This window comes from Gorilla gorilla, chromosome 11 (assembly GCF_029281585.2).
Source record: "Gorilla gorilla gorilla isolate KB3781 chromosome 11, NHGRI_mGorGor1-v2.1_pri, whole genome shotgun sequence".
Lineage (NCBI taxonomy): Eukaryota > Metazoa > Chordata > Mammalia > Primates > Hominidae > Gorilla > Gorilla gorilla.
Genome location: NC_073235.2, coordinates 29,384,410 through 29,408,707, shown reverse-complemented (window position 1 = coordinate 29,408,707; position 24,298 = coordinate 29,384,410). Strand labels below are relative to the sequence as shown.

At 46.4% G+C, this 24,298-nt stretch overlaps 1 protein-coding gene, 1 non-coding gene and 1 pseudogene across 2 annotated transcripts; 2 read left to right on the top strand and 1 right to left on the bottom strand.

Moving 5' to 3' along the window:
• Window positions 1-902: 902 nt before the first annotated feature.
• On the top strand, window positions 903-12,781 carry POLR2D (RNA polymerase II subunit D). The gene is made up of 4 exons (XM_004032530.5): window positions 903-1,055; window positions 5,941-6,121; window positions 8,365-8,460; window positions 10,871-12,781. Exons 1-4 carry the CDS (start codon window positions 983-985, stop codon window positions 10,947-10,949), a joined length of 429 nt encoding a protein of 142 aa, XP_004032578.1. The 5' UTR covers window positions 903-982; the 3' UTR covers window positions 10,950-12,781.
• On the top strand, window positions 12,240-19,095 carry LOC101128185 (E3 ubiquitin-protein ligase ZFP91-like; annotated as a pseudogene).
• On the bottom strand, window positions 13,709-13,814 carry LOC115933829 (U6 spliceosomal RNA). Its single transcript, XR_004069679.1, has one exon. It is a non-coding gene; the product is annotated as a U6 spliceosomal RNA (small nuclear RNA).
• Window positions 19,096-24,298: the final 5,203 nt, after the last annotated feature.

Here is a 24,298-nt window from a genome sequence, read left to right as displayed (position 1 = left end):
TGAGCCACCGTGCCCGGCCCAATTCATTTTTTATTAAATCAACAGAGTTTACAATATGACCATCTAAACATTGTTGACTAATGAGCTAAGATATTGTTGACTAATAAGCTATGATTATTTCCCTTATTGTACAACCTTTTGTTTTCTCCAGTGTCGAAAACAGCATCATTTTTTATTTGCTTTTCTTTTTTTTTAATATATATATTTTTTGAGACGGAGTCTTACTCTGTCGTCCAGGCTGGTGTGCAGTGGCGCGATCTCAGCTCCCTGCAACTTCCGCCTCCCGGGTTCAAGCGATTCTCCTGCCTCAGCCTCCCCAGTAGCTGGGATCACAAGCGCCCACCACCATGCCCTGCTAATTTTTGTATTTTTAGTAGAGATAGGGTTTCACTATGTTGCCCAGGCTGGTTTCAAACTCCTGACCTCAGGTGATCCCCTCGCCTCGGCCTCCCAAAGTGCTAGGATTACAGGCGTGAGCCACTGCGCCCGGCCGTCATTTGCTTAATTTTCTACGCGTCACCCAAATGTTCCAACAGACGTGTGGTAAAAGCCTCTGAATATCATTGTCCGCGTACTCAGAAGTATCAGATAATCCACCACAAATCAATAAAATTTTAGAAGTTTAAGTCGGTGAAGGAAATTGGACCCGGCACTTTCGGAGCCGGCTGCCCTGCTCTCCATCAGCAGGCGTTCCTGCATCTCATCTGACCTCCTCCGCCCAGAAAGGCGTAGGGACCTGCCCCAGGACGTCTGCGCGGCGAGGAGCATGGGAGAAGAGAGGGAGTGCAGGGCGCCCCTCGGTGGCGGGGAGCCTCCAGGACCTCACCAACCGGTCCCCTCTCTGCGCCCCGTCCGGCTCGCACTCCCGGCCCCGCCCACCCCTCGGGGCCCCTCCCGAGACCACGCCCCTTCCGCGGCTGTTGCTCCGCGCTTCTGCTTCCGGCGGCGCTGGTGGTGGCGCGCGGCGCGGCGCGGCGCGGCGATGGCGGCGGGTGGCAGCGATCCGCGGGCTGGCGACGTAGAGGAGGACGCCTCACAGCTCATCTTTCCTAAAGGTTGGGCTCGGGGCTGCCAGACTCCCCCGCGCCACTTCGCGTGGTCGCCGCAGGCCTGGCGTTATGCGCGCTTCGCCCAAGGCCCTGCCTCAGCTGCGGCTTGGGCAAGCCCCGGCGTGGCGTGGGGCTGGGGAGGGAACATGGCCTTGGGAGGGACCGCCTGGGCAACTGGGTTATTTTATGTGATAACAAACTGCGAAGTTCCGGGGACCTGTGTCAAAGATAAACAAAGCCGGGCACTCAGGTGGTAAGGACAGATTTTTAAACAGTAATATACTGTTGCACTAGGGAAAAGAGCCCAGCGTGAACCGAACTCAACTTCGATTAGTACAGAACCTTTGGGCGTTTTAACGGAGAATTAGGGAATAAGGATGTGGTGAGCGGGGGCTCGGGGGAGTCGGGGAAGTGAGAAATGTAAAAAAGCGGGAAGAGGAGGATTGGTCCGTGTGAACCCCGCTTGGTTTGTTGACTGGCGCACCTGTCGAAGTTAGGCCCCTACCCTCCCACAGAGGCAGAGAGACAGAGTCCTATCTTCAGCTGTTGGCTGGAACAAACAAATTATTTTGGCAGCCTTGAGTTTTCTCACGCACGCACTTTAAGTGGTTGGGGAGGGTATTCCTAGGGATGAGGTCTTCAGCTCAAAAACTTGAAAATGTATACAGCTGTCTTACACTTTATTGATTTATTGATTGAGATAGGGTCTCGCCCTCTTGTCGAGGCTGGAGTAAGCCTACTGCAACCTCAACCTCTCAACCGCTCAAGCTATCCTCCCACCTCAGCCTCCCAAGTAGCTGAGACCACAGATGCACGCCCCCATACCTGGCCCATTAAAAAATTTTTTTTTGTAAAGACAGGGTCTCACTATGTCGCCCAGGCTGGTCTCAAACTCCTGGGCTTAAGTTAACCACGGCACCTGACCTATCTTATTCTTTTATTCATTCATTCATTTACTTATTTAGAGACAGAGTCTCACTGTGTTGCCCAGGCTGGGGTGCAGTGGTACGAACTCGGCTCACTGCAACCTCCGTCTCCTGGGCTCAACTGATTATCCTGCCTCAGCCTCCCGAGTAGCTGGGATTACAGGTGCCCACCACCACACCCGGCTAATTTTTGTATTTTCAGTAGAGCTGGGGTTTCACCATGTTGGCCAGCCTGTTCTCGAACTCCTGACCTCAGGTGATCCACCCAGCTCAGCCTCCCAGAGTGCTGGGATTACTGATGTGAGCCATTGCCTGGCAAAATAATAAATTTAAAATTAAAACGGAAATACTACCCTCTAAGAAATAAAAAATATAAAAATGAAAAAATGTTTATTATGTGTTTTTTGTATTTTACGGTTTAATACGTTAGAACTTACTATTTTAGTTGTTAATTTATTTTTTTAATTATTTTTCTTTTAATTTTATTTTGAGATAAGATTTCACTCTGTCACCCAGGCTGGAGTGCCTGTGATCTCGGCTCACTGCAACCTACCCCTCCTAGTTTCAAGCCATCCTGCCTCAGCCTCCCAAGTAGCTGGGACTACAGGCGCCCGCCACCATGCCCAGCTAATTTTTGTATTTTTAGTAGGGACGGGGTTTCACCATGTTGGCCAGGCTGGTCTCGAACTCCTGACCTCAAGTGATCCACCCACCTTGGCCTCCCAGTGCTGGGATTACAGGTGTGAGCCACCTCGCCCTGCCTTTTTTTTTTTTTTTTTTTTTTTTTGAGACAGGATCTCATTCTGCTACCTAGGTTGGAGTGCAGTGGTGTGATCACAGCTCACTGCAGCCTCAGCCTTCCCTAGGCTCAGGTAATCCTCTCACCTCACTTCAGCCTCTGGAGTACTTGGGACTACAAGTGCAGGCCACCACTCCTGGCTAATTTTTGTATTTTTTTGTGGAGACAAGGTTTCACCATTTGGCCCAGGCTGATCTTGAACTCCTGGGCTCAGGTAACCTGCCCGCCTCGACCACCCGAAGTGTTAGAAAGTATAGGTGTGAGCCACTGCACCTGGCCTATTAATGGTCGTAATGACGTATCCTCGGTAAAATTTCCAGATGACATACAGCCAAGGAGTTGTTTTTCCTTTTTTAGCAACAGAGATTAATTATGGCCATTGTTCTTAAAATATTTGCACAAGAGAAAATAACAGGCAGATCCCCTGATCTATTTCCTTTTGTTTCTAAATAAATTTTGTGTGTGTGTGTGTGTGTGTGTATGTGCGCGCATGTGCGCGCTTTCACTTGAAAATGTTCCTTGGGATTAGCCATGGGGAGAAGTCTTGGATCCCTCCTCTCCATAGTTACACAAAAGTGTCTGAACTGCCTCCCCCATCCCCATTTTGTTGATGCTGAATCCTGGGAATGCCTCCCAAAAGCTCTGTGGTAGGTCTCAGACACCACTTTCCTAGGCCCTCTGAGTTACAGTTTGGCTGCCTTGACCTTCCTTGGTTGAAGGGAGTGAGGGTAATGTATTAGTAGTACTTGGGTATTGTTCTTAATGAGAAATAGGGACAGTTGACCAGTTTCCTGGTGTCCTAAAAGTTCCATTCCTTTCCATTTAACAAGTAATTTGGTTTAGTGCAGAAAGGGACCATCTCTTTTTTTTTTTTTTTTTTTTTTGAGACGGAGTTTCACTGTTGTTGCCTTAGGCTGGAGTGCAGTGGCACAATCTCGGCTCACCACAACCTCCACCTCCCGGGTTCAGGCAATTCTCCTGCCTCGGCCTCCTGAGTAGGTGGGATTACAGTCATGTGCCACCACTCCCGACTAATTTTTGTATTTTTAGTAGAGATGGGGTTTCACCATGTTAGGCTGGTCTCGAACTCCTGACCTCAGGTGATTCACCTGCCTTGGCCTCCCAAAGTGCTGGGATTACAGGCGTGAGCCACCGCGCTTAGCCTGGGAGGCATCTCTTAACATTGATTTTTCCAGGACCTGTAAAAGCATCAAAGTTCCAACAAACAGATTTGTAACTGATTAGCTGCTTCTTCCCTTTTTTTTTTTTTTTGGCTTGATGTCATTTGTTACTGTCACTTCAGAGTTTGGAGGTTCTGCAGTCCTGATATATAATGCCTTTTCTTCTACTCATTGCTGTGAGGCAGTAGTTTCTTCTGTACCTACACTGCCTCAGTGTTAAGGATTAAAAGAGGTAACTTTCCTGGTATACAAATGGGCTCTCACTGTAGTACATCCCCTGTTATAGGCTAGAAGACTGAAAAAGAAGGTGTTCTGAGGTTTTCGTTTAAACTCTCCTGCCCTCAGGTAGAAAATAGTATTTGGTTACCTATTTTTTAATTTATATTTTAATTTTATTTCAATAGTGCTCCAACTGTATTGGCAGCCTATTCTATTTAGTAGCAATGAGTACCTTTCAAATAAAAATACAGTTTCCTCCTGACCCACCACTTAAAACTGTCTGTGTTGTAAAAGGAAAATGAAGCTCTTGTCAGTTACCTGGCTTGAGAAATGGGAAGGCATTACTCTGAGGGAGGTGTTAGTGATTTCCCTGATAGTAAACAGACCCATAGCACATGTAAATGTGAAATTGCAAGTCGTTTTGGCTTTTCCTCACTGTTGCTTCCTCTTCAGTGTGGGGTTATAAACATGAATTCATGTTTATGAATGGTTCCTACTCTAAGGGAACTCACTGTTAAGAGAAAGGCAGATAAAAACTATCTCTAATACTTCGAGATAAACATTAGGAACATAAGATCCTGCAGGAACGTAAGGGAGAGAATGATTTTCCCAAGGGTAACAGCATTTTTTAACAGAACTATTGTAGAAATGTAGAAGGTAGCCGTATATTATGAAAAGGGACCATGGGTTTCTTTTTCTCTCAAACCTAATTCTTAAAAATTGCTTATAACATTTGTGTGTGCACAAAAATAGATTTTGGGGTACATTATATTTATTTCCAGACACTTGGCCCTATTTAACATGTAACAATTCTTAAAATTGAGAGTATAATACTAGCATTATGGAAGTAGGAAGATGATGAGCTGATGCCGGCTAGAGGGAAGGAATTGGCAGTGTACTCTTGAAATCAGTAACTAGTCTATGTGTCATTACTTAGTAGCATGTCTAGGTCAGGTTTTTGGTGTCAGAATCTAGCTCAGACAAGCTAAATGTTAGTGTCTCGTGAACTCCACTGTGCCTTGTGGTATGTAACTGTGCCTTGTGGTATGTAACTGTGGGTGAACTTAAAGATGTGGAGTAGCTGCAGGCATAAAAAAGGAGGAGATCCCAGCCTGGGCAGTGTGGCGAAACCCCCATCTCTACCAACAACACACAGGGTGTGGTGGCGTGTGCCTGCAGTCCAGCTACCTCGGAGGCTGAGACAGGGATGGGGGATCACCTGAGCTCAGGGAGGTCAAGGCTACAGTGAATTGTATTCATGCCACTACACTCCAGCCTGGGTGACAGATTGAGACTTTGTCTCAAAAAAAAATAAAAGAACGAAATCATATCTTTTGCAGCAACATGGATGGAGCTGGAGGCCATTCACTTAAGCAATTAACACAGGAACAAAAGACCAAGCACCCCACATTCTTTTAAGTGGGAGTTAAACCTTGAGTACATATGGACAGAAGGGAACAACAGACACTGAGGCCTAGTTGAGGGGGTGGGTGGTGCAGATTGAAAAACTATGTATCAGTACTGTGCTTATCACTTGGATGACAAAATAGTCTGTTCGCCAGACCTTCACAACACCCATTTTCCCTGTAGTGCACACCTGCACATGCACTCTGAACCTAAAATAAAAGTTCAAAAACAAGCAGATGTGGAGTAGGAAACCCCTCGATTTCTGCAGGGGCAGAGAAATGTTCAAATGCACAGCGAACATTTAGAAGCAAACTTTTGAAGGAGTATTTTCAGCTGCCATTTATGCTTCTCACAAATAGAGTTTGAAACAGCCGAGACACTTCTAAATTCAGAAGTTCATATGCTTCTGGAACATCGAAAGCAGCAGAATGAGAGTGCAGAGGATGAACAGGAGCTCTCAGAAGTCTTCATGAAAACATTAAACTACACAGCCCGTTTCAGTCGTTTCAAAAACAGAGAGACCATTGCCAGTGTTCGTAGGTGAGTGCTAAAAGAAAGTTTTTATTAATCCAAACCACTGGACAACTGCATGTAGAATGCTGTCCCCTCCCCCTTTCCCAGGTGTCACTTGTGAATTTAAGTAAAATAATGTTAGGCTGGGCATGGTGGCTCACACCCAGCACTTTGGAAGGTTGAGGCAGCAGATCACTTGAGGCCAGGTGTTCAAGACCAGCCTGGTTGATATAGCAAAAACCTGTCTCTGCTAAAAATGCAAAAAATTAGCTGGTGGTACACACCATTGATCCTAGCTGCTCAGGAGGCCGAGGCGGGAGAATCACTTGAATCTGTAGGCCAAGGTTGCAGTGAGCCGAGATTGCGCAACTGCACTCCAACCTGGGCAACTTAGAAGACCAGAATTTCAGCCAGGTGTGGTGGCTTGCACCTGTAATCCACACTTTGCGGAGCTGAGGTGGACCAGTCTCTTGAGGCCAGGAGTTCAAGACCAGCATGTGCAACATGGTGAAACTCGTATCCCTACAAAAAAAATACAGAAATTAGCCAGGTGTGGTGGCAGGTACCTGTGGTCCTAGTTACTTGGGAGGCTGAAGTGGGAGGATCATGTGAGCCTGGGAGGTTGAGGCTTTAGTGAGCTGTGATTGTGCCACTGTACTCCAGTGTGGGAACAGATTCAAATATGAATCTGTCATATTTTGTGTAAGTCCAGTATGTGTGATCTAAATGGTACTGTTAGTGGGGAAGTAACTTTTTTTGTTATTTTTTTTAGAGATGGGGAGACTTACTGTGTTGTCCAGGCTGGTCTCAAACTCCTGGCCTCAATTGATCCTCCAACCTTAGCCCCCCAAAGTGCTGGGATTGGCCGGGTGCAGTGGCTTATGCCTGTAATTCCAGCACTTTGGGAGACCAACATGGGCACATCACTTGCGGTCAGGAGTTCAAGACCAGCCTGACCAAAATGGTGAAATCTTGTCTACTAAAAATACAAAAATTAGCTGGGCGTAGTAGCGCACGCCTGTAGTCCCAGCTACTTGGGAGCCTGAGAAAGGAGAAGTGCTCGAACCCGGGAGAGGGAGGTAGCAGTCAGCCAAGATCGTGCCACTGCACTGCAGCCCGGGTGACATAGAGTGAGACTCCATCTCAAAAAAAACAAAGTCCTCGAATTAGAGGTAAGCCACCATGTCCAGCCTATAGATAGATAGATAGATAGATAGATAGATAGATAGATAGATAATAGTATTTGTACCTATGTATGAGGTACATGTGATATTTTGTTACTTAGAATGTGTAATGAGTATGTTAGGGTATTGAGGGTATTGATCATTTCTATGTATTAGGAACATGTCAAGTCTCCCTTAGCTATTTTTATTTTATGTATTTATTCATTGATTTTAGAGACAAGGTCTCACTATGTTGCCCAGGCTGAAGACATCTTGAACTCCTGGACTCAAGTGATCCTCCTGCCTTGGCCTCCCAAAGTGCTAGGATTACAGGCATGAGCTGCTAAGCCTGGCCTCTTCTACCTTTTTTTTGTTTTGTTTCGTTTTGTTTTGAGACAGTCTCACTTCATCACCCAGATTGGAGTGTAGTGGTGCGATCTTGGCTCACTGCAACCTCCACCTCCCAGGTTAAAGCAGTTCTCATGCCTCAGCCTTCCAAGTAGCTGGGACTACAGACACACACCACCACACCCGGCTAATTTTTTTAGTTTTTTGTTTTTTTGGTTTTGTTTGTTTGTTTTGAGACAGAGTCTAGTTCTGTCACCCAGGCTGGAGTGCAGTGGCGCGATCTTGGCTCACTGCAGCCTCCGCCTCCCGGGTTCAAGCAATTCTCCTGCCTTAGCCTCCCGAGTAGCTGGGAGTAGCCCGCGACTGCACCCAGCTAATTTTTGTGTTTTTAGTAGAGACGGGGTTTCACCACGTTGGCCAGGCTGGTCTTGAACTCCTGACCTCCGTTGATCCACCCGCCTCGGCCTCCCAAAGTGCTGGGATTACAGGCATGAGCCACTGTGCCTTGGCAATTTTTGTATTTTTAGTAGAGACAGGGTTTCGCCATGGTGCTCAGGCTGGTCTCGAACTCCTCACGTCAAGTGATTACCCGCCTTGGCCTCTCAGAGTGCTGGAATTACAGGTGTGAGCCACTACACCTGGCCGTCTAGCTATTTTTAAATACTAGCTACGTTTGATCCCTTTTTTCCTGTTGATTACTCTTTGAATTTTGTTATTTGTTTTTGATTGTTTTGATTTTTTTTTTTCCCTTTTGATTAGCTTGCTACTCCAGAAAAAGCTTCATAAGTTTGAGTTGGCCTGTTTGGCCAACCTTTGCCCAGAGACTGCTGAGGAGTCCAAGGCTCTAATCCCAAGGTTAGTACCAGTTGTGATAAGTTCTCTGTATACTGGATAAATTCCTACAAATAGAATTGGTGTGTCTAAAATGTGTATGCGTTATATATTTGGGTACATAATTGCCAATATTGAATGAAAGTGCCTTTTTTTTTTTTTTTTTTTTTTTTTTTTGAGACGGAGTTTCGCTGTTGTTGTTGCCCAGGCTGGAGTGCAATGGTGTGATCTCGGCTCACCACAACCTCCGTCTCCTGGGTTCAAGCGATTCTCCTGCCTCAGCCTCCCGAGTAGCTGGGATTACAGGCATGCACCACCACACTTGGCTAATTTTGTGTTTTTAGTAGCCATGGGGTATCTCCATGTTGGTCAGGCTAGTCGCGAACTCCCAGCCTCAGTTGATCCACCCGCCTCGGCCTCCCAGAGTGCTGGGATTACAGGCGTGAGCCACCGTGCCTAGCCGAAAGTGCCCTTTTAACAGTGTGTGAGAATGATGGTTTTATACCACACCAAGTGATAGCAAAAATATGAAACAGCTGTAACTTCTGTACGCTGATGGTAGGATTGTGAGTGTTAATTAGAACAATCATTTTGGAGAGTGATTTGGCTATGTCTGGTAAAGACGAATATACTCCAAGTTCCAAAAATCCATTCCTGGTACATACCCTAAAGGTAACTCACACAAGTTTAGAAGGAGACATATATTTTAGTGTTCATTGCTGCATTGTTTTGTTTTTAGTAGACATGGGGTTTCACCATGTTGGCCAGGCTGGTCTCAAACTTCTGGCCTCAAGTGATCTGCCTGCCTCAGCCTCACAAGTGCTGGGATTACAGGCATGAGCCGCGGTGCCCAGCCTCATGCTCCACTGCTAATGATAGCAGAAATTTGATAATCTCTTGGCCAGTAAGAAAATGGATTAATGAATCATTGTATAATCATACAATGTTTATTATACAGCAGTAAAAAAAAAATCAATGAACTAGAACCACATGGAATATCAACATATGCCAGAATGAATTTTGAGGAAAAAAATTGCAGAAGGATAAATAAAGTATGATGCCATTTCTTATAAAGTTTGAAACTGTGCTGCATATTATTTATGTATCCATAAATGTGTAGTGAGTATAAAAATATGTATGGCAAAACAAATTTTTTTTAAATGTATGGCAATGATAAATACTAAATTGAGGACGGTGGTTATTTCTGGGGAAGGAGGGAAGGTACTGGTCTAGCAGAGTATACACAGCCATCCACTTTTCCTGCTTATTAAAGAACTCTGGGCCGGGCGCAGTGGTTTAAGCCTGTAATCCCAGCACTTTGGGAGGCCGAGGCAGGTGGATCACAAGGTCAGGAGGTTGAGACCATCCTGGCCAACATGGTGGAACTCCATCTCTACTAAAATACAAAATTAGCTGGGTGTGGTGGTGTGCGACTGTAGTCCCGGCTACTTGGGAGGCTGAAGTAGGGGAATCACCGGAACCCGAGAGGTGAAGGTTGCAGTGAGCCGAGATTGCGCCACTGCACTCCAGTTTGGCAATAGAGCGACACTCCGTCTCAAAAAAAAAACTCTGGCCAGGTGTGGTGGCTCACACCTGTCATCCCAGCACTTTGGGAGGTTGATACCATTAGAAAACATGAAGACAGTAAATGAAAAAATGCAGGGCCGGGCGTGGTGGCTCATGCCTGTAATCCCAGCACTTTGGGAGGTTGAGGCAGGAGGATCACCTGAGGTCAGGAGTTCGAGACCAGCCTCGCCAGTGGTGAAACCCCGTCTCTACTAAAAATATAAAAATTAGCTGGGTGAGGGCTGGGTGTGGTGGCTTACGCCTGTAATCCCAGCACTTTGGGAGGCCGAGGTGGGCGGATCACGAGGTCAGGAGATCGAGACTGTCCTGGATGACACGGTGAAACCCTGTCTCTACTAAAAATACAAAAAATTAGCTGGGCGTGGTGGCGGGCACCTGTAGTCCCAGCTACTTGGGAGGCTGAGGCAGGAGAATGGTGGGAATCCGGAAGGCGGAGCTTGCAGTCAGCCGAGATTGCGCCACTGCACTCCAGCCTGGGCGACAGAGCAAGACTCCGTTTGGTAGGCTGAGACAGGAGAATCACTTGAACCCTGGAGGCGGAGGTTTCGGTGAGCCGAGATCGTGCCACTTCACTCTAGCCTAAGAGGCAAGAGCAAAACTCCATCTCAAAAAAAAGAAAAAAAAACCTCTAAGTCAAGTGGGGCTAACTGTAAAGGTATATTTTTTATACCTTTTATCTTTTATATGTTTGAAATATTTTGTAATGTTTTATCAGGAAAAGTGGAAAAGAAATCCAGATGAAAGGTAAAGGTGTTAGAGATGTGGGCAGTAGATTAGCACGCCTCAAAGAAGAGTGTGGGGAAATTGCAAGTCGCCAAATCACTCATTTCTTTTCATTTTCTTGTAGCTTGGAGGGACGGTTTGAAGATGAGGAGCTGCAGCAGATTCTTGATGATATCCAGACAAAGCGCAGCTTTCAGTATTAATCTCCAAACATCACTGCTGCTTGGAGAAACCACGTCCCCAGGCATAACACCACCTTCCCACTGTCTGGGGCTGACTTGCACAGAAATTCTGTTGAAGACAGTTGAGAATTCCTTGGGAGAAAACAGCCCAGCTTGGCGTGGGGTTAGGTTGCTGTTTCAAATAACTCACAGGCCCAGGTGACATGGAATCTTGGAGCAGCCTTGTGCAGTGGCTGCCAGTGGCTTCCTGAACGTGCCTCTGCGAAGTGTGAGATGAGGGGTCACATAGCCACACTATTGACTACCTCATTCCTGGTTTTTGGCCTCCACATCATCTTTTTTCTTAATATTTCATGTTTTAATTTCAGGGTGTTTATACTTTTTGAAACTAGACCAGAACATAGTAGACTTTATAGAGAAAGACCAGTTTTACCTAGATACTAAAGGAAGAATTAAACCACTGTTAGTTTGAAATGCTTTTTTTTTTTTTTTAATGGAGATAGGGTCTTAACTCTTGCCCAGGCTGGAGGAGTGCAGTCGTACAGTCATGGCTCACTGAAGTCTTGACCCCGCTGCCTCAGCCTCCCAAATAACTGGGGCCACAGGTGTGCACCACAACTCTCAGCTAATTTTTAAAATTTTTTATAGAGGTAGGGTTTTACTATGCTGTCCAGACTGGTCTTAAACTCCTGGGCTCAAGTGATCCCCCTGCCTTGGCCTCCCAAACTGGTGAGATTATAGGCATGAGCCACAACAACTGGCCTGAAATTCTTAAAGGATGGGAGTGTCGATGACAGCACCTTGGCATCGTTGTGCCTAACTTGGGAGACGGAGGAAGCACACCATGGGAAGTGTTTACACTTGGGGACAAGTGCTAAGTATTGTGGAGCCCATAGCCCCTTGAGATAGATGGCTACTTTGCCTTTCTTCTTGAACTGTCTTGCAGAATGTGGATTTGGGGTAAGTGGTCTTGAAGGATTTGTTTAGTCACCCTCAAATTAAGATTTTTAGTTCATCTTTCTTGGGCCTGCACCTCCAAGATAACAAAGAAGAAACAATGGTCGTGCCAAAGAGGTCCACAACCAGGTGTGCGCCGTTCACTGCAGCCCATTTGCTGTATGAACTGTGGTTGTTGTGTGCCCAATGACAAGGCTATTAAGAAATTCATCATTTGAAACATAGAGGCCGCAGCAGTCAGCGATGTTTCTGAAATGAGCATCCTTGACGCCTGTGTACTTCCCAGGCTGGATGTGAAGCTACATTACCGTGTGAGTTGTGCCATTCACAGCACAGTGGTCAGGAATCGAGCTCATGAAGCAGGCAAGGACCGAACACCTCCACCCCAATGTAGACCTGCAGGTGCTGCCCCATGACCTCCACCAAAGCCCGTATAAGGAGCGGAGTTGTTAAGGACTGAAGAAAAACTTCTCTGGAGAAAAATAAAATTGCAATTCTACTTAAAAAAATTTTTTTTTTTTACTTCATAGGCCAGGCTTGAAGTTCTGAACACTTTGAAGTCTCCAATTATGAGGGATCCAGTCTACTCTGGCCTGCTAATTAGCAATAAGTGCTTTATTTGGAAGGAGGGAGTCATCCACTCTTGAGCCACTGCAGTGAAGTCACTTGATCTCAGTCTGGGGGAAAACACTTCAATAGCTAAACATTCTAGCTTTGATTTTTCTGAAGGGAATACACTTGTTTTCAATTTTGGGGTTTTTCTTTGGGGCACTTGCTTGACTCTGTATGAACTTGTGATCCAAGGAAAAAGGAGAAAGAACAGTGTTGGCTTTTAAAATCAGGATGGTTTTATGTTTGCTACGAAATAAGGCAAGAATAAAAAATTCTTATTTTTATTTATTTATTTATTTTTTGAGATAGAGTCTGGCTGTGTTGCCCAGGATGCAATGGCGCTATCTTGGCTCAGTGCAACCTCTGCCTTCTGGGTTCAAGTGATTCTCCTGCCTCAGCCTCCCAAGTAGCTGGGATTACAGGTACCTGCCACCACGCCCGGCTAATTTTTTGTGTTTTTAGTAGAGACAGGGTTTCACCACGTTCGCCAGGCTAGTCTTGAACTCCTGACCTCAAGTGATCCTCCCACCTCGGCTTCCCAAAGTGCTGGGATTACAGGCGTGAGCCACTGGCCAATCTTTTTATCCTTGAGCAACTTCGCTTCTTTGAGCCTCATTGGTGTTCTCAATTGTGAAATATGGATAATAGTATCTGCCCCATGGGTATTTTGAGAAGGTTGAATGAAGAGGAAATTATTACAAAGAGCCTAGAGGTGTCTGATATATAGTATGTTCCAGTAAATGTTCACTATTCTTAGCATCTCAGGCAGATGAGCTAGTATAGATAGATGATTAAGTCAGCTTGCTTCATAGAAATTAGTGCAAGAATTTGGTAGCCTACCAACTGATAGTATCAGACTTGGAAAATAAATGAAATTGGGCCAGGCGTGGTGGCTCACCCTTGTAATCCCAGCACTTTCGGAGGCCGAGGCAGGCAGATCACCTGAGGTTGGGAGTTTGAGACCATCCTGACCAACATGGAGAAACCCCGTCTCTACTTAAAATACAAAATTAGCGGGGTGTCGTGGCACATGCCTGTAATCTCAGCTACTCTGGAGGCTGAGGCAGGAGAATTGCTTGAACCTGGAAGGCAGAGGGGGTGGCGAACCAAGATTGCACCATTGTACTCCAGCCTAGGCAACAAGAGCGAAACTGTCTCAAAAAAAAAAAAAAAAAAAGTGAAATTGCTTACCCAAATCTACAGTTAACTGTTTTGTTTTTTAATGCTTGATGAATTTGCATGTCATTCTCGGGCAGTGGCCATGCTGTCTTCTCTATATTGTTCCAATTTGGGTATATGTGCTGCCAAAGTGAGTACTGCAGAATTATTTCTTGAGAGAGGCACTTACATGTGCTGATTGGCACTAAAGCAGTGGAATGGGAAGAAGAGACTTGGAAGGCAGCCCAGACGATCCAGGCGTGTGCTAGATGGCAGCTGAGGAGCACAGTGCTACCATCTTTACTGGCGTTTCCACCTATGTGCCAGGGGTTCTGTGAGCTACCTGAGAATACTGAAGTATATAGTGCTCTGGCACATAGTTAGGCACTAATCAGTGGTATTTATCAAGGTGATTAAAAGCAGATTTAAAAAGCAGCTTATAGTTGGGCGCGGTAGCTCACACCTGTAATCCCAGCACTTTGGGAGGCCGAGGCTGGTGGATCACCAGAGGTCAGAAGTTCAAGACCAGCCTGGCCAACGTGGTGAAACCCTGTCTCTACTGAAAATACAAAAATTGGCCACGTGTGGTGGCGGGCACCTGTAATCCTAGCTACTTGGGAAGCTGAGGCAGGAGAATTGCTTGAATCTGGGAGGTGGAGGTTGCAGTGAGCCAAGATCATGCCATTGCACTCCAGCCTGGGCAACAAGAGCGAGACTCCATCTTGAAAAAAAATAAAATAATAAAAAGCAGCTCATACTAGGGAACTTGGTAAAGCAACCTCATGCTGTTACAAGTTGAAAGCCTGGTCAGCTATTCTGCAAGACAGTCAAAAATTGTTGTTTACAGGGCTGGACAGCATATTGCTATTGAAAATAGCTATTAGGAGACCTTGCACAATTTGTGAAACATTGTTAGGCTCATTGTACTGTGTAAAATCAGGAAAGAATTTGGGAACATACTGATACAACAAAAAGATGGGTTGTCAAACCCTCACTTCACCAGAAAGCTAAATTAACCAGATAAGTCTTTCTGAAAGTTGTAGTGTCTTAGTTTGTTCCTGCGCTGTAACAGAATACCTTAGACTGGGTAACCTATAAATAATAGGAATTTATTTCTCACAGTTTTGGAGGCTGGCAAATGCAAGATCCAGGTGCTGGTACGTTCAGTGTCTGGCAAGGGCGGCTTTCTGGTCCAAGATGGTGCCTTTTTTTCTGCATCTTCCATAGGGAATGAACACTCCTTATGGTAGAAGGGACGGAAGGACCAGGCTTTTTTTTTTTTTTTTTTTTTTTTTTGATACAGCAGGATCTTGCTCTGTCGCCCAGGCTGGAGTGCAGTGGCATGATTAAGGTTCACTGCAGCCTCAATCTCCCGGGCTCCAGCGATCGTCTCACCTCAGCCTCTTGGATAGCTGGGACCACAGGCACGAGCTACCATGCCTGGCTAATTTTTTTATTTTTTGTAGAGATGGTGTTTCGCCATGTTGCCCGGGCTGGTCTGGAATTTCTGACCTCTAGCAGTCCACCTGTTTCCGCCTCCCAAATGCTGAGATTAGAGGCATGAGTCACTGCACCCAGCCCGCAGCCTCGTTTATAAGGGCATTAATCCCCTTCATGAGGGATATTCTCTCATGACTTAATCACCTGCCAAAGACCCCACCTCTTAATACTACATCAGTGATGGGTTCAGTGTATCAATTGGGTGGGAGGGGGCACATTCAGACCATAGCATCTAGTCATTCTGGTTTTATTAAAATTTATTAGACCTGAGGCATGAAAAATAGCATACTAGATGGGACTTCAGCATCGATGAGTTGCCTTAGTAATACTGTTAATAAAAAGCACTAAATATGCCACTGGTGTCAGATAATTTTTTTAGGAAAAATTTTATACTTACAGAAAACCTGGAAAGACTAGTACATTGATACCTGTGTGTTCACCATCTTGATGTAACAGATAACATGCTATTTGCTTTATCTGTATTTCATTGCTAGGAATGGGGCACTATAGCACTTAGGAACATTGACAAGTATTGCATGTTATTGAATATCCAGGTCATATTGAAGTTTTCCTTGGGGAGAGTTCTGAGTCAAGGGTCAGTCCCAGTAGTGGTGTAGCTCAGTTGTCAGGGTCTAACCTAACAATTGCGGTGAGAAATATTGAGGAAATATATGTGGTTACAGCTCTCAAGTTTCTGTAAAGATCTTTGACTAGATAAAAGTACCTGTTCGCAACTCCTGAATGGGAGATGGGACTAGAGAGACTGCAGGTCCTGGGTAGATTCTGATCAGTATTTGTGCCTACACCCGGCTCTCCTCTCTTCATCAGCGGAAGAGCAGTTTGGAACTAAACAAGGAGAATGCACATTCAATGACAGCAGAGTAGGGGCAGATCTGCTAGAGTCCATCAAACATGGAGCAGGTTCAAAGCAGCGGTGTATGCCTCCCTTCCGTTGTGTGGCACTGCGTTTTTGTTTGTTTGTTTGTTTTTTTGAGATGGAGTTTCACTCTTGTTGCCCAGGCTGGAGTGCAATGGCACGATCTCGGCTCACCACAACCTCCGCCTCCCAGGTTCAAGCGATTCTCCTGCCTCAGCCTCCCGAGAGCTGGGATTACAGGCGTATGCCACCACACCCAGATAATTTTTTTGTATTTTTAGTAGAGACAGGGTTTCACCATGTTAGCCAGGATGGTCTGTATCTCCTGACCCCATGATCCGCCTGCCTCGGCCTCCCAAAGTGCTGGGATTACAGGCATGAGCCACCATGCCCGGCCTGCACTGCATACTTACTAGCAAATGTTTATTGAGCCCCCATTTTGAATAGCGTCAGTGTGGAGCTACAAGGAGAAACAAGAATACCTGAAATTACAGAATTTGAGGAGAGAGCTCCGTGAGATAGGGGTGAGGGAAACAGCCTAGGAGACAACTGGGAATTTTGAAAGATTTGCAAGGCAAAGCTGTCAGACAGCTTCCTTTGAGATGGGCACATCCCGTATCTGAACTGTCCAGTGTACTAGCCACTGGCTGCATGGAGCTTCTGCATATGGTAGGCTAATGACTTAGGAACTGGATTTTAAGCTTAAATTTTATTTATTTTTGAGACAGTCTCCCTCTGTCAACCAGGCTGGAGTGCAGTGGCACGATCCCGGCTCACTGCAACATCCGCCTCCGAGGTTCAAACGATTCTCCTGCCTCAGCCTCGTGAGTAGCTGGGATTACAGGCACCCGCTACCAAGCCCAGCTGATTTTTGTATTTTTAAAGTAGAGACAGGGTTTCACCATGTTAGCCAGGCTGGTCTTGAACTCCTCACCTCAAGTGATCTGCCTGCCTTGGGCTCCCAAAGTGCTGGTATTATAGGTGTGAGCCACCACACCCGACCATAAGTTTAAAATTCTCATAGTCACATATGGTGAGTGGCTAATGTATTGGACAGTGCAGCTCTTAGCTACCAACAATGACCTGCAGGGCACTGAGATCAAAGATAATTTCAGCAAGATGAACAATGCCCACAAGAGCAGCAGTGATAACAGGAACATTAATCAAACGTCGATCCCCCAAATTCTGAGATCAAAAGATGCATGTCACTTTCACTGAGTCCTATATTTCGATGTACCCTAAATTCTGTTTTTAGAAGTCTGCCTCTTCGGCCAAGGCAGCTCCTGACAAGCCCCCCAACAAAGGCCGCCTGAGGTGGCGGTGGCGCCTGCAGGGACCACTAGCAGCCGCGGGCTGAGGGGAGGTCGGGACCGAGGCAGGGCTGCTGTATCCCACCAGAGGAAGGCCGAGTATCCCAGCGCGGGAGGAGCAGCCCCCGTGCCAGGCCTCCCGATGTTCCCAGGCAGCAGCCCCAGGCCGCAAAATCCCCACCTCCAGTTCAGGGCAAGAAGAGTCCACGACTCCTATGCCAACAACTGATAAAGATTGCAAAGGAGAAAAAGAGGAAAATGATTCTGCCCTCCCTCGGGAATTTTACATTGCTGCATCCAGACCTAGCCGGGGATGGTGCAGTAGGAGCAGGACATGTGTTTCTCCTCATGGTGATACAGAGAACACCTGAAGCTCTCGGTGCAAGACTGGTTCATTGCAGCTCATCTGCAAATCAGAACCAAGTACAGACCAACTCGATTATGATGTTGGAGAAGAGCATCAGTCTCCAGGTGGCATTAGCAATGAGGAAGAAGAGATTAATCAGTGAAGAGGAGATGCCATTCAAAGTTGACCCAAGAGATGAGACCTACAAACCCCTCTTAGAAAGGGAAACCCCAAAGCCACGCGAAAATCAGGGAAGGTGAAAGGAGAGAAGGAGAGGAAGGAAATTAAAGTGGAAGTAGAGGTGGAGGTGAAAGAAGAGGAGAATGAAATTAGGGAGGATAAGGAACCTCCGAGGAAGAGAGGAAGAAGATGGAAAGATGGCAAAAGTCCACATTTACCCAGAAGGAGAAAAAAGCCTGCAACCCAGTATGTCCGTTGTGAGATGGAAGGATGTGGAACTGTCCTTGCCCATCCTGGCTATTGACAGCACCACGTTAAATAGCATTTGTTGAAGAAAAAATATGTATGTCTGCATCCCTCCTGTGGACTACTCTGTAGGCTCCAGAAGCAACTTCTATGACATGCCAAACATCATACAGATCAAAGGGATTCTGTCTGTGAATACAGTGCTCAGGCCTTCAAGAGTTCCCACAATCTGGTAGTGCACCAGATTGTTCACATTGGCGAGAAACCGTTATTACAATGTGCGATCTGTAAATTTACTTATCGGCAAAAGACGTCTCTTAATTGGCACATAAAGAAGCATGAGGCCGGGCGCGGTGGCCCATACCTGTAATCCCAGCACTTTGGGAGGTCAAGGCGGGTGGATCGCCTGAGGTCAGAAGTTCGAGACCACCCTGGCCAACATGGTGAAACCCCATCTCTACTAAAAATACAAAAATTAGCTGGGCGTGGTGGTCCATACCTGTAGTCCCAGCTACCCGGGAGGCTGAGGTGGGAGAATTGCTCGAACCCATGAGGCAGAGGTTGCAGTGAGCCGGGATCATGCCACTGCACTCCAGTCTGGGCGACAAGAGTGAGACTCTGTCTCAAAAAGATAAATAATTAAGGCCGGGCGCACGCGGTGGCTCACGCCTGTAATCCCAGCACTCTGGGAGGCCGAGGTGGATGGATCACGAGGTCAGGAGATTGAGACCATCCTGGCTAACATGGTGAAACCCCATCTCTACTAAAAATACAAAAAATTAGCTGAGTGTGGTGGCGGGCGCCTGTAGTCCCAGCTACTTGGGAGGCTGAGGCAGGAGAATGGCATGAACCCAGGAGGCGGAGCTTGCAGTGAGCCAAGATGGCGCCACTGCACTCCAGCCTGGGCCACAGAGGGAGACTCCGTCTCAAAAAAATAAATAAATAAAGTAAAAATTAAAGTCTGCCTCTTAGGCCAGGCGCGGTGGCTCACGCCTGTAATCCCAACACTTTGGGAGGCTGAGGTGGGCGGATCACAAGGTCAGGAGTTCAAGACCAGCCTGGCCAAGATGGTGAAACCTCGTCTCTACTAAAAATACAAAAATTAGTTGGGTGTGGTGGCGGGTGCCTGTAATCCCAGCTACTCGGGAGGCTGAGGCAGAGAATTGCTTGAACCCGGGAGGCGGAGGTTGCAGTGAACTGAGATGGCACTGCTGCACTCCAGCCTGGGTGACAGAGCAAGACTCCGTCTCAAAATAAATAAATAAATAAAGTCTGCCTTTTTATCACTAATGCTGTCAAACAAAATTATGAAAACTGTTTTAAGGAAACATTGGGGAATAGTGAAAAGATTAATCTTTTGATGATAACCTTTTGTTTGTTTGTTTGTTTTGAGACGGAGTCTCACCTCCTGGGTTCAAGCCATTCTCCTGCCTCAGCACCCGGAGTAACAAGGATTACAGCCACGCACCACCACGCCTAGCCAATTTTTATATTTTTGGTAGAGACGAGGTTTCACCATGTTGGCCAGGTTGGGCTTGAACTCCTGGTCTCAAGTGATACGCCCACCTCGGCCTCCCAAAGTGCTGGTATGAGCCACTGCACCCAGCCAATAACCTCTTTTCTAATTAATTTTGCCTTTTCAGTGGGCATATAACCCGTGTGTTGAATTTCAGTCTGGGCACCATGGCTCATGCCTGTAATTCCAGCACTTTCAGAGGCGAAAGCAGGAGTATTGCTTGAGCCCAGGAGTTAGAGACCAGCCTGGGAAGCATAGCAAGACCCCGTCTGATTAAAAAACAAAAAGAAGGAAAGGAAGACAGAAGAAGGAAACAAACCCAACATGTTCACCTTTTAGGTTTCCAATATTTATATTTTGTAATGCTACTAATATGGGCCCTGCACAGGAATACTTCCAGATTCACAGATTGATGTCTTTGTAAATTCAGACCAACTTCTGTTTCCCAAGTCTATAAACACCCTGAGACCATGCATGTCCCAAATGTATTCTCCTTATTAATACAGAGTTTAACACATCCTCATATTCAAAGGGAACTGGAAGTTATGAGGTATTTGAAAACCAATACTTTTTAAACTCAGCAGTGACAGAAGAAATAAACGATGGAAAGACTTGATCATGTAAAAATTTAAAACTTAAAAGTCACTTTTTTTTGGAGATGGTCTCACTCTGTTGTCCAGGCTGGTCTTGAACTCCTGGGAAACCACCCATTTCAGTCTCCCAAAGTACTGGGATTACAGGCATGAGCCATTGCACATGACCAAAATCATTAACTTTTTAGGAAGTCAATAGACTGTCTAAAGATTTGATAAGATGTATAGCAGAGAACACAGACAAGGGTGAGGATATTTATTTGTGGCTGGGCGCGGTGGCTCACACCTGTAATCCCAGCACTTTGGGAGGCCGAGGCTGGCGGATCACCTGAGGTCAGGAGTTCAAGACCAGCCTGGCCAACATGGCAAAACCTGGTCTCTACTAAAAATACAAAACTTAGCCAAGCGTGGTGGTGGGCAACTGTAATCCCAGCTACTTGGAAGGCTGAAGCAGGAGAATTGCTTGAACCTGGGAGGTGGAGGTTGCAGTGAGCTGAGATTGTGCCATTGTACTCCAGCCTGGGCAACAGAGCGAGACTCCATCTCCAACAACAACAACAAAAAGATGTGGGCTGGGTGCAGTGGCTCACGCCTGTAATCCAGCACTTTGGGAGGCCGAGGTGGGAGGATCACGATGTCAGGAGTTCAAGATCAGCCTGGCCAACATAGTGAAACCCTGTCTGTACTAAAAATACAAAAAATTAGCCCTGTGTGGTGGCCATGCCTGTAATCCCAGCTACTCGAGAGGCTGAGGCAGGAAGGCAGAGGTTGCAGTGAGCCGAGATCACGCCATTGCACTTCAGCCCGGGCAACAGCGCAAAACTCCGTCTTAAAAAAAAAAAAAAAAGAAAGAAAGATGTGTACATCAAGACCTTGGCTGGGTACAGTCACTTATGCCTGTAATCCCAGCACTTCAGGAGGCCAAGGCCAGAGGATTGCTTGTGGCCAGGAGTTCAAGACCAGCCTGAGCAATATAGTAAGACCCCATCTCTACACACACACACACACACACACACACACACACACACACACACACACACACACACACACACAAAGAAAACTTAGCCAGGCATAGTGGTGCATGCTTTTGGTCCCAGCTACTTGGGAGGCTGAGGTGGGAGGATTTCTTGAGCCCAGAAAGTCAATGCTGCAGTGGGCTATGATTGCACCACTGCATTCCACATTGCAGCCTGGGTGACAGAACAAGACCCTGTCTCAAAAAAAAAAAAGGTCATTTTTTTTTTTTTGAGATGGAGTCTTGCTCTGTTGCCAGGCTGGAGTGCAGTGGCACGATCTGGGCTCACTGCAACCTCCGACTCCGGGGTTCAAGCGATTCTCCTGCCTCAGCCTCCCAAGTAGCTGAGACCACAGGCGTCCCCCACCATGCCCAGCTAATTTTTGTATTTTTAGTAGAGATGGGGTTTCACCGTGTTGCGCAGGCTGGTCTTGAACTCTGGGGCTCAAATGGTCTGTTCTACTCGGCCTCCCAAAGTGCTGAGATTATGAGCGTGAGCCATCACGGCCAGCATTTTTTTTTCTTTTTTTGAGACGGGGTTTGGGGTGGAGTGCAGTGGCACGATCTTGGCTCACTACAAACTCCGCCTTCCGCATTCAAGTGATTCTCCTGCCTCAGCATCCCGATTAGCTGGGATTACAGGTGCGAGCCACCAAGCCTGGCTAATGTTTTTGGATTTTTGGTAGATACAGGGTTTCACCATGTTGGCCTGGCTGGTCTCGAACTCCTGACCTCAAGTGATTCGCCCACCTCGGCCTCCCAAAATGCTGGGATTACAGGTGTGAGCCTCTGTGCCAGGCATGACCTCAATTTTTATTTATATTCTTTTTTTTTTAAGCTATATCTGCTGGAATGGGATTTTATTTTTATTTTTTTTGAGACAGGATCTTTAAAGTTACGTTATAGAGAAAAATAGAACTCAGTAATATATAGAAAGTGACATACATGTTTAGATACCAGAATTTCGGGGGACAAAATTTTTTTGACTCCACTGTCTCCAGCTCAGGCTGGAGTGTAGTGTGTGATTGTTGCTCGCTGCAGCCTCAAACTCTTGGGCTCAGGTGATCTTCCCACCTCAGCTTCCCAGGTAGCTGTGACTATAGGCACGTGCCACCATGCCTGCTATTTTTTGGTTTTGTTTTTTTTGTAAAGACAGAGTTTCCCTATGTTACCCAGACTGGTCTCAAACTCCTTGGCTCAAGTGATCTTCCTGCCTCAGCCTCCCAAAGTGCTGGGATAACAGGCATGAGCCACTGCACTGGGCTAATGAGCAATTTCTTTGTGTCAGGTGCTGTTGTATACGCATGGGGATATAACAAGACAGGATGCCAGCTCTCAGAGTCTACAGCCTCAGTGTTGCAAGATACATACGTATATATAAAGAAAATGTGCTGTTTCCATGGTTTCCTCTGTTAACTGTTTTCCTTTTCCAATTTCCAGTAGAGGGTTATTTATTCCCTTGTCATTTTCTTTTTTTCTTTGAGACAGAGTCTGTCTCTGTCACCCAGGCTGGAGTGCAGTGGCAGGATCTCTGCTCATTGCAACCTCTGCCTCCCGGGTTCAAGCGATTGTCCTGCCTCAGCCTCCCGAGTAGCTGGGATTACAGGTGCCCACCACCATGCCCAGCTAATTTTTGTACTTTTAGTAGAGACAAGGTTTCACCATGTTGGCCATGCTGGTCTCGAACTCCTGACCTCAGGTGATCTGCCCACCTCGGCTTCCCAAAGTGCTGGGATTACAGGCGTGAGCCACTGTGCCTGGCCACCATTTTCTTTCTTGTACCATTTTGGAAATTTTATGCCTTCTATATATTTTTTTTTTACCAGCTATTGTTAAATTTTTAACACTCATTTTTTTTTTTTTTTTTTGAGACAGGGTCTTACTCTGTTGTCCAGGCTGGAGTGCAGTGGCAAGATCTCGGCTCATTGCAACCTCTGCCCCTGGGGCTAAGGCGATCCTCCTGCCTCAGCCTCCTGAGTAGCTGGGACCACAGGTGCACACAACCATACCTGGCTAATTTTTTTGTATTTTTTTTTTGTAGAAATGGGGTTTTGCCATCTTGCCTGGACTGGTCTCGAACTCCTGACCTCAGGTGATCCACCCGCCTCAGCCTCCCAAAGTCTTGGGATTCTAGGTATGAGCCTCAGCTCCCGGCCACCATTGTCTTTTGACCTCTATTGTTGCTGATAAGAAATCTCACAGTCTAGGGCCGGGTGTGGTGGCTCACACCTGTAATCCCAGCACTTTGGGAGGCCAAGGTGGGCGGATCACGAGGTCAGGAGTTGGAGACCAGCCTGACTAACATGGTGAAACTCCGTCTCTACTGAAAATGCAAAAATTAGCTGGGCATGGTGGTGGACGCCTGTAATTCCAGCTACTTGGGAGGCTGAGGCAGGAGAATCGCTTGAACCCAGGAGGTGGAGGTCACAGTGAGCTGAGATCCTGCCACTGCACTCCAGCCTGGGTGACAGAGTGAGATTACTTCTCAAAAAAAAAAAAAGAAAGAAAAATAAATCTGACAGTCTCAATATTATTCATTCATAGATAATCTGTTGTTCCTGGTTGCTTTTATGGTTTTGTCCTTGTTTTTTGTGTTTTACAACCTCACTACTACAAGATGTCTGGGTATGGCTTTATTTTTGTTTATCCTATTTGAGTGTTACTGTGCTTCTTCCATCTGTGGATTCATGGCTTATACTTTAGGACAGTTCTTAGCATTGTCATATTAACTGCAGCAATTTTTTCATTCTCACTCTTCTCTACTTTTTTTTTTTTCTTTGAGACGAAGTCTCTGTTGCCCAGGCTGCAGTGCAGTGGCGTGATCTGGGCTCACTGCAACCCCTGCCTCCTGGGTTCAAGCTATTCTCCTGCCTCAGCCTCCTGAGTAGCTGGGATTACAGGTGGGCACCACCATGCCCGGCTACGTTTTGCATTTTTAGTAGAGATGGGGTTTCACCATGTTGGCAAGGCTGGTCTCAAACTCCTGACCTCAGGTGATCTGCCTGCCTCAGCCTCCAAAAGTTCTGGGGTTTCAGGCATGAGCCACTACGCCTAGCCTCC